This window comes from Diceros bicornis, chromosome 1 (genome assembly GCF_020826845.1).
Source record: "Diceros bicornis minor isolate mBicDic1 chromosome 1, mDicBic1.mat.cur, whole genome shotgun sequence".
NCBI lineage: Eukaryota > Metazoa > Chordata > Mammalia > Perissodactyla > Rhinocerotidae > Diceros > Diceros bicornis.
This window is the reverse complement of record NC_080740.1, coordinates 54,024,669-54,034,090: the sequence shown is the minus strand read 5'-3', so window position 1 is coordinate 54,034,090 and position 9,422 is coordinate 54,024,669. Positions and strand designations below refer to the sequence as shown.

Sequence of the window (9,422 nt, the reverse complement as noted above, 5' to 3'; positions counted from 1 at the left end):
TGCCGTGGAGGGAGAACTCGGTGTGTCACCGGGAAAGGAGGGAGAGGCGCGGCGAGGCCGCGGGGGGGCGGGGAGGCGGCGGGAAGGTGGCTGCGGAGGGGGAGGGCGCGGGCGAGGCAATGAGGGAGGGAGGGCGGCAAAGAGGGCGCGGCGGCGCGGGCGGCTCGGGACTGGATTCCGCCCGCGCTCCCTCGCTCGCTCGCTCCCTCCTCCCCAGCCCCCTCCCACCCAGGCCCACCCCACTCACCACCCCTGGCGCGGGGATTGCTGGAACCTGGCGGTGCGCGCTGTCGCTTTAAGACAGACTCTGCTGGCGCCGTCCGGAGCCTTAGAAACCGGCCCCGAATCGGGAACCGGAGCCGGAGCCGGGGCCGGGCGGGCGGCTGAGGCCCGAGCGGCGCAGCGCAGCGCGGAGCGCGAAGCCGGGCGCCCGGTCGCGAGAAACCGCTGCCGCTGCCGCCCGCCTGGCCCCGCAGCCCCGGGCGGTCCATGGGGCCGGCGCGGCGTCTTTGCGGCCGCGGGCAGCCCTGGGGGGCAGCCGCTTAGGCGCTGCGCTCTTGTGTCCGCAGGTCGCAGCCAGGGCGGCCGGGTGCGCCCAGCCCCGGCCCCTGGAGCGCCCGCCGCGGTCCGCGCCTCCATGGACGCCTTCAAGGGGGGCATGAGCCTGGAGCGGCTGCCGGAGGGGCTCCGGCCGCCGCCGCCGCCGCCACCGCCGCACGACATGGGGCCGGCCTTCCACCTGGCCCGCGCCACCGACCCCCGCGAGCCACTCGAGAACTCCGCCAGCGAGTCGTCGGACACGGAGCTGCCAGGTAAGCGAGGCTCCCCGCGAGGCGCGCACAGAGCCTGCCCGGGCGCAGGGCGCGGGGAGCCGGGAGCAAGGCCTGGCTCCCCGCGCCGCACAATCAGGCTCCCCCTACGCCCCAGGAGCCTCAGGACCTTTCCTTTTCTCATTTTCGATCCGACGCTAAACGCGGAAATTTACACGCTTTAAGAAGCGGAAATTTAGTGCTTTACGAAGGCACTTCCACTTGGTCCCCACGCACCGAGACCGGCAGAGGCACGAACCTACAACCAGAGGGTCGGACTGACAGTCCCTCTTGATCAGGAGCAAATAGAACAGGGAAAAAAAAAGTTAGGTTTGCGCAATTGGGTGCCGAGGGGCCGCTCAGACCGAAGGATAGGAGAAGTTCGAGAAGGTAATGGAATGGCAGGCGAGAGAAAGTGCCCAGAGAGACAGAGAGGGGACAGACACCCCGACAGATAGTGGGCGACAGATTGAGGGGAGAGACCGAAGAGCAGGGGTGGCTGGAAAAGTCAGAAAAGCAAACTGGGGGGAAGAAAAACCACCTCAAGTATAAGGAAGCCTGAGACAGGACCAAGGGGCGCGGCCCTGCTCTGGGCAGGACCCCCTAACCGAGGGCTCCCGGCCCCACGTGCGCCGCCGAAGCCCGGAGCCTCCAGGCCGCCCAGCCAGGGCCCCGACTCGGGTCGGGCACGTCTCCCTCCGCGCTGCCTTTTTATGCGAGCTTTTTCCCCCGGTCGCGAGCTGGGCCAGCGGGTGGGCGGCGCGGGCAGTGGGGCCGCTAATCCCCGGCCCGGCCTCCCCGGTCTCCGAACCGCTCCCGCGCTCGCCGTCCTAACTCGGCGTAGCCGCCGACCTCCCCACTCCCCGGGCCGTGGGCGCCTCTTCTGCCTTCATTTCTTAATCCACCACTGAGTGCTTCTCTACGCGTTTTTAATCTCTATTTGTTTCTGTTTTGCATCCCTAAGTGACTTTCTCTAAGAGGTTCTGTTTGCTTGGTTAAAAAACAATCGACGCTGGACTGTACTTTTGTTTTCATAAGTTTTAAGCGAGGCCTTTGGTTGGTTTTTATTTTTAAAACCTAGAGAAATATATCGAGATTTCTTCTTAAAACCAAACCTATGAGGATAAATTTAAAATTTTAACTGTATTTTTCGATATAGAAAGAATTACTATACCAGGTATATTTCTCTGGAATTTAAAATATCTACGTGCAACATTATTCTTCGGGAGATTTTTACAAGTCAATCCAAAATGGCGCGTTTCTCCGGGATTTTCTCAAAATCCATTTATAGCCGTGTTATTTTGGGAGTTTATCTAACTATAGTGTTGTATTTCCCTATATTTAAAAATTATCTCTAAAAGGGCGTTATTGGGAAAGGGTTAAAAAAATCTATCCACAACAGTACATTGATTTTTTTTTAATCCCAGAGAAATAAATGCCTGTGTCTGCCTGAAGTTTATGCACGTACAGCACCGTAGTACAGCACCGTAGTTAGCTGTGTGTTTGTACGGTTTCTGGCTTCTTAATTTGCATTTGCTCTGTGTTCCTACCTGCCTATTTTTAAGAGTTTGTGACCATTCCTGTGCTTTTAGGCATAGAGCTCTGGGCTTCTCTGGGCTTCTGTGTTTTGATTTTAAATTCTTTTTCTTTATGTTTCAATGTTTCTATGACTGGGTATGCTTTGTGTAGCTTCAAAGAGAGAGAGGCTAGAATCCCAGGTCACCTAGACAGAGTCTGTAGGTCTGGGCTGCCGCCGGAGGGATTTTCTAGGCCTTGGGACTTGAGGCCTGGAGCAAAGGCAGAGAAGCCGGCTGCGCCATGGCAGCCCAGTGGGGCTCCCACACAGCCCTGGGGAGTAGAGAGAGGAGGGGCTGCAGGTCACTGCCTGGCTCTTGCTCCACCGACCTGCTAGCTTCAGGCTAGAAAGAGCTAATCCTAGTTCAGAAAAGCAGAGATCGCCTTAGATTTAGACCCCCAAGAGCCCGCAAAAAATCGTACATTTGCGGGTGACCTCAGCAGTAGGGCTCGGGCCTGAGCGGAGCTGCGAGAGCAGGCCCTGCCCAGCCGGGAACCTAGGCCCGCGGCTCCGGCTGCTGGGCTCGTCTCTGGAGCACCCCTGACCAAAGGTGACCACTGACGACCAGGCACTCGGCAGGCTCTTTCCAGTGGGGACAATTCCAGGGCCCCTGGCGGGAGGGCCGCCAGCGCCGATGGCCGGCGCTTCGGTGGAGCCGGGACGGGGTGCAAAAGGGCATAAGCCCGACGTGACCGGCTCCCCGTCCTGCCTGCTTCAGAGAAGGAGCGCAGCGGGGAACCCAAGGGGCCCGAGGACAGCGGTGCGGGCGGCGCGGGCTGCGGTGGTGCGGAGGACCCTGCCAAGAAGAAGAAGCAGCGGCGGCAACGCACGCACTTCACAAGCCAGCAGTTGCAAGAGCTGGAGGCCACGTTCCAGAGGAACCGCTACCCCGACATGAGCATGAGGGAGGAGATCGCCGTGTGGACCAACCTCACCGAGCCTCGCGTGAGGGTGAGCGCGGGGCGCGCGCCTAAGGGGAGCCGCGCACAGGGCTACCGGCTGCCTCTGCCGCAGCCCTCCAAAGCTTAGACCTGAGCTCAGACTTTCACACTTTGTCACCACTCAGACCTTCTCCCTCCCTCCACCGGAGGAGATTCCACCTTAGGTCCCGGGCCACTCGGCTGCGGCTAAACCCTTTGGCCGCTAGCGTCCCTCGGCTGCTGCCACCTCGGATCCCTCTGACCCGCATCCTACCTGATTGTCAGGCTCTACTGCAGCCCCAGCTCAAAGACCTGTGGCCCCACAGGGCTTTCCTGTGCCCTGTAGGACCCAGGGCCCACTCGATGTTACCACCTTAGACTGCACAGAGGATTCCCCGACGCTGGGGACCTCGGAGCTGCTGGCGCCTTCCCCTGAAAACGAAAGGGAAAGGCAGGTCCTGCCTGGCAGCCTGGGAGAGGCCTGAAAGGTGCCTCGGGTTTGGGGGTCTCAAAACTTTCCGGGGCAGTGGTCCCATCCACAGCTGGCTTCTCCAAAATCTCAGGATATTCTCCACCTGATTGGTCCCCAGTCATTCAGCCAGTCAGTAGCTGGACCCTTTCCCTAATGCCCTTTCCTGTAGGGCTGGGGTCATGTGGGGGGTTGCAGGGAGGGCAGATCTGGTGGACTAGTGACCCTCAGGCACAGTCCCTTTGGAGATGTAAGGTCTCCAACCCAAGACCAGACAGCACCCTCCCTCTCCTCAAACCCTTTGGTTCCCTGTAAAAGCAAGGCTTTCCTGCCAGAGCAGCAAGAGAATCATTTTTTCTCTGGGTGCACAAATATTTAATCAGATATTGGAAGCATGTCCCAAGCCAAACCAAAGTCCCACCTGGCCCACAGACTCCCTGCTATAACCCCGGCCCTCACCCCTCCCCAGTCCGGCTAGTCCGCCCGGTGGGACATAGAGTGAAGACAGCACTCAGTAATCCTGAACTCACTAATCCTGCCCGGTTTTATGGTGGTAGGGGTGGGGTGAGGGTGGAATCAGGCCTTGTCAGTGCTGGGAACTGGAAAAGGCTGAGACGCAGTGGTCCGGCAAGCTAGCTCGGGAAACCCAGCCCAGGGCTGGAGGAGGGCTGAGGAGGGCAGAGGGCATGCAGTGCCAGGATAGGTGAGGATCGGCAAGGACCCGGAGTTGGAAAAGAAGTTCTTACTAAATTTTTTGGGAGAAAGTAGAGGGGGAGATTAGAGAGAAACTAGTAAGAAGTGAAAGGAAATTGAATATTTGCAGAGAAACATATTTGGCATATATTTAGGTGGCAGGAAAGAAATTAAATAAGGGAGAAGCAAAAGGATCAGGTATTTGGGAAAAATAAAGAATCAACTATTTAAAAGAAATAGTGAAGGTCAGATATTTGGAAAGAAGGAAAAAACTAAATCTTGGGGGGAAGAATCAAAAGGATCAAAAATGGGGGATAAGGAAGAAAATGGACTGTTTAAGGAAGAAGCAAGCTGTTCAGATAGCGGGGTAGACCCAACGAAAATAAACATTTGGGGTAGAAATGAGAATGTCAAATATTGCCAATAAAGATGGAAATAGAGTATTTGAGGAATGAAAAATAGACTCAACAATGAGGGGAGTCAGGATCCTATGTTTCAGGGAAGAAAAATACCTTTTGTATTCGAGGGAGAAGAAAAAGGACGGAATACTTAGATGGGGACCCGTTTGGGGGAGAAGGCAGAGGATGGACTGCTTGAGAAAGGAAGAAAGAAAACGAATATTTGTTAAAAGAGGATCCGTATTAGGAGAAGAAAACGGATTTAACTTGGGGAAGAGGATAAAGATCAGAAAAAGGAAAAGACTAATATATTCTGGGGACAGGAAAGGAACCATTAAGGAGAGAAGGCAGGAGCGGAAATACCGAAAAAAATAAACGATATTCGGAGAGAAGGACGCGGGCGGAGGGCTAGGGGTCGAGGTGGAGAGGCTTTCCCGCCGTCGGCAGCGCTGACCCTTCTCCTGTCCCCTCCCCCAGGTCTGGTTCAAGAACCGGCGAGCCAAGTGGCGGAAGCGCGAGCGTAACCAGCAGCTGGACCTGTGCAAGGGCGGCTACGTGCCGCAGTTCAGCGGCTTGGTGCAGCCCTACGAGGACGTGTACGCCGCCGGCTACTCCTACAACAACTGGGCCGCCAAGAGCCTGGCGCCAGCGCCGCTCTCCACCAAGAGCTTCACCTTCTTCAACTCCATGAGCCCGCTGTCGTCGCAGTCCATGTTCTCGGCCCCCAGCTCCATCTCCTCCATGACCATGCCGTCGAGCATGGGCCCGGGCGCCGTGCCCGGCATGCCCAACTCGGGCCTCAACAACATCAACAACCTCACCGGCTCCTCGCTTAACTCGGCCATGTCCCCGGGCGCCTGCCCGTACGGCACCCCCGCCTCGCCCTACAGCGTCTACCGGGACACGTGCAACTCGAGCCTAGCCAGCCTGCGGCTTAAGTCGAAGCAACACTCGTCGTTCGGCTACGGCGGCCTGCAGGGCCCGGCCTCGGGCCTCAATGCGTGCCAGTACAACAGCTGACCGCCTGGCCGGGCCACGCGGGCCGGCGGCCGGCACGGCCGGGGCGGGGCGGGCGTGGAGGACGCACGCAGGGCCTGGGCTCGCCGCGCCGCGGACCTCGCGCCTGCGCAGCCCCCTCCTCCTCACCTCCCCCCCTCCGGGTTGGTTTTCTGTTTGCTTTTCTGGACCTTACTCTGCCCTCCAAAACGAGACAAAACAAAACAAAAAAACGTCGGAGAAAAGTGCCGCGAAAAAACGGATGAGTTGCAATTTCCCTCGGGATGGCGCGGGTGGTGTGTGTTCGCTCCGTCGGGCGCCGCGGGCCACTCCGCGGGGGGAACGCGACGCGGGAGGCGAGCGCCGAGGCCGGCAGCCCGCAGAGGACGCCCTCGTAGCCCGCGTCCCGCCGCGCCGGACCCGGACTGAGGGGCCGCACCTGCGAACTGGAGCGTGGAGCCCGGGCCAGCCTGGCCCGGCCCGGTGCGAACCAGGATGCCCCCTCCGAGCTGGGCCCGGCCGAGCGTACCTTAGCTTGATTCGGAGCCAGGTTGGAGGGGGCGTTGGGCCGGGGATGACGGCGCCCTGCCTGGGATCGGGGACTCGCCGCGGAGCCGCACTGAGGTCCCGGCGCGCCGCGAAGAGCCCTCGCCCACCCCGCGCCCCGAAGTCCTATTTTAAGGCCACGGAGCTGCAGCTGGCGGTGCGGACGAGGCGGGAGGATGCGGAGGGCTCGTCTCCGAGCACCCCAGAACCCGAGCCTCGCCGCAGGCGCGGGCCCTCTGCTCCGCTCCCGGCCTAGGAGATGGCCCCTTGTCCCGGCCAAGAGCACCCCCCTCACCGCCTGCCGTGCAAGATTCGAGCCGGGAGAGGTCGGGGCGCGGCCAGGGCCCCGCGCCGCGCCCACTTTGCACACCCGCTCTCCGGCCCGCGCCCCTGTTTACAGCGTCCCTGTGTATGTCGGACTGACTGTATAGAATTATAAATCTGTCTATATAGACTTGTCCATGTACGTCTATTAAAACCATAGTACGAGCGTGCTAACCACTGCCGAGCCCTGACTGCTTCCTTCGGCCCAGAAGGGAGGCGGGTAGAAAGGGAACTGCGCCACCACGGGCCCTGTGGGTAGGAGAGAAGAGCCGGGGCCGTCCCTGCCGGGGACCCCTGCCCCCACTTCCCCGCCACCATTCCTGATCTGTTCAGCTCGGCTCTCGTGAAGGCGCCGCGAGGCGCTGCGAGCTCCGGATCTGCGCCCGCCTGGGGCTCATCCGCTGAGCCACATGCTCTTGGCGCTGCGCGGACCGCCCTAGCCGGGACCCCTCTCCTTCCCGGCTGCTGCATTCTGCAGGCTCTCCCCAGGCTGGGTCTGCGGTGACCCTCCAGGCCCTCGGCGTACTGCGCGGCCCTTGTCCGCCCGGAGCGTTGGGGTGGGGTCCGCCGAGAGACTCTTTAGGCCTGGGGTTGCCTTTTTTCCTGTTGGCCCGGTACCCCTACCTTGGAACCCTGCCGTAGCTATTCCAGGAGGACTGAGGGGGCTGGATCTGCCCAGTCTAGCCAGGGCCTCCCTGCGCTTTTAGAAGCCCAAATCCCACCCAGGGGCATACGGCTGTGCTGGAGAAAGTGTCCATCACACAGAACTCACTTCTCACTTCTCTTCCATCCTAACTTATCAGGGGCCCGGGCTGGCCCCACCCTCCCCCAGCTTTTGGAAACTACTGAACAAGACCAGCCTGTAAACTGCCTGTAAAATTCTGCTTCCCTCATTCTAATGGCAAAACAAAATGTTTGCAGCTGCAGCGGGGGAGTTAGGAGGGGTTGGTATTCTGCGTTAGCATCACCTTGTGATGGGGATTGGCAGTGCCCTGGAGATGGACCCAGGCAAGCCCTAGCTGGGAGTAGGGCACAGCCATGGGCTTAGTCATGAACTAATAGCTGGAGAGCCCCGTGCACACATTCTCAAACCAGGTCAACACTGCCTCTGAGGTCAGGAGTGTTGTCCCTATTACACAGAAGATGGAACCAAGGCTCCACTACACTATGCAGCTGGGCCAAGCTCACACTGAATCAATCGTCTTTAGAGTCCAAAGCCAAGCATCTTTCCACTGGTCTTCTCACCTTCAGATGAGGAGTGAGGAAGGGTCCTTCCTGGAGGATGGCCCAGCCTGATGCTGTAGGACTTGGAGTGTGGGGTTCTAAGAAGGACAGGGCCAGATACACAGGCTGGAGGAGGGAGGTGTGGGGGAGGGAAGGCTGGGGCAGGGGGCTGGAGCCAGACCACCCCTCCCCCAACGGCTCCAGTCCAGAGCTCCGACCCCTCAGTCTCTGGAAACATAAACACAATCACATCTGGACTCAGAGTGCCTCCACCAGCCTCACACATCTGCCAAGGCCAGGGGGCCCTGGTCTCAGTTGAGGGCAGGAGGCAGGGGAGACCTAGAAGGAGGTGGGACTGGAGGGAAGAGGACGGCAGAGAGGCCTCTCCTGAGAGTCAGGCCCGGCCTCAGGTGAGAGGGGGGCTGACGAGGATCTCTGGTGGAGACTCAGTGTGACTGTGGGGCTGCAGGCCAAACATCTGCAGATGAATGGAAGGACAGAAGCAGTCCCAGAATGACCCCGTCATCCGTCAAGTACCATGGCCAACAAGGTGAGTGGAAGACCCAGCCTTGGACCCCACCCTGCTATTCTGTGGCTGCAGATAGTCCCCAGCCCCTTCCAGCTGCATCAGCTGCAGGATCATCTCTGGAGGAGGGCTGAGGGATATATGGGGCTCTGAAAGCCAAGTCCTCTGAGAAAAGGCAGAAAGTCCTAGCCCTGCTCTGCCTGAAGAAGACTGGGGAGGGGGTGTCATTCATTCAGTCAACATTTACTGTGTTCCTGCCCTGCTGCTAGGGACAGAGCAGTGGAAACCAGACACAGTCCCTGCTCTCATGGACAAGTAAACAAACACGTGTGCGATTACAGACTGGGTTGAGTGCTTTTGAAGAAGAACAGGGTGCTATGAGTAAGAAAAACTGAAGAGTCCTGCGATGAACAGGGTGGTCAGGCAAGGCTGTTCTAAGGAGGTGGCGAGTGTTCTCATTTACTGAGCCCGTTCCGGGTCCAGGGGCCTGCATTCAGTGTATACTCCTCATTGATGAGTCCCTTTACTTGCACAATGACCCTATGAGGAAGGGTCCTCATTATCCTCTTTCCCTGATGAGGCCCCTGAGGCTTAAAGAGGTCAGAGCACTTGCCCAAGGTCACACAGTACAAGTGACGGAGGGGATTCAAACCCAGTCAGTGCCCACTCTCTACCTTATGCACCTGCCTGCCCCATGCCAAGCACCATGGACAACGGGAGGGGGGTGGTTTTGACCTTGAAGAGATCATAATTTCTGTGGAATAAGACAGGACTAGCCCCCAGGAAATAAAAGAGCAGATTTGTTCTTACCTGGTCCTGACGAAGTGAACCCTAATGGGCTGCTCTGTGTTTAGAGAGGCCATGAATTAGGGACAGGTGGGCAAGAGGCTGGTGCCCAGCACTTTACAGGCACTGTGGGGCACGAGGGGAAAGTGAGATGA

At 59.0% G+C, this 9,422-nt stretch overlaps 1 protein-coding gene across 1 annotated transcript; it reads left to right on the top strand.

The window, feature by feature from the left end:
* Positions 1-587: 587 nt before the first annotated feature.
* Positions 588-5,899, top strand: PITX1 (paired like homeodomain 1). The gene is made up of 3 exons (XM_058541231.1): positions 588-812; positions 3,104-3,336; positions 5,343-5,899. Exons 1-3 carry the CDS (start codon positions 638-640, stop codon positions 5,883-5,885), a joined length of 951 nt encoding a protein of 316 aa, XP_058397214.1. The 5' UTR covers positions 588-637; the 3' UTR covers positions 5,886-5,899.
* Positions 5,900-9,422: the final 3,523 nt, after the last annotated feature.

Bases quoted from the DNA above. Each gene is read 5' to 3' on its own strand.
- PITX1 (XM_058541231.1), top strand. From the start codon at position 638: ATGGACGCCTTCAAGGGGGGCATGAGCCTGGAGCGGCTGCCGGAGGGG. The intron at 813-3,103 runs GTAAGCGAGGCT...TGCCTGCTTCAG, and splicing joins GTCGGACACGGAGCTGCCAG to AGAAGGAGCGCAGCGGGGAA. The intron at 3,337-5,342 runs GTGAGCGCGGGG...CCCCTCCCCCAG, and splicing joins TCACCGAGCCTCGCGTGAGG to GTCTGGTTCAAGAACCGGCG.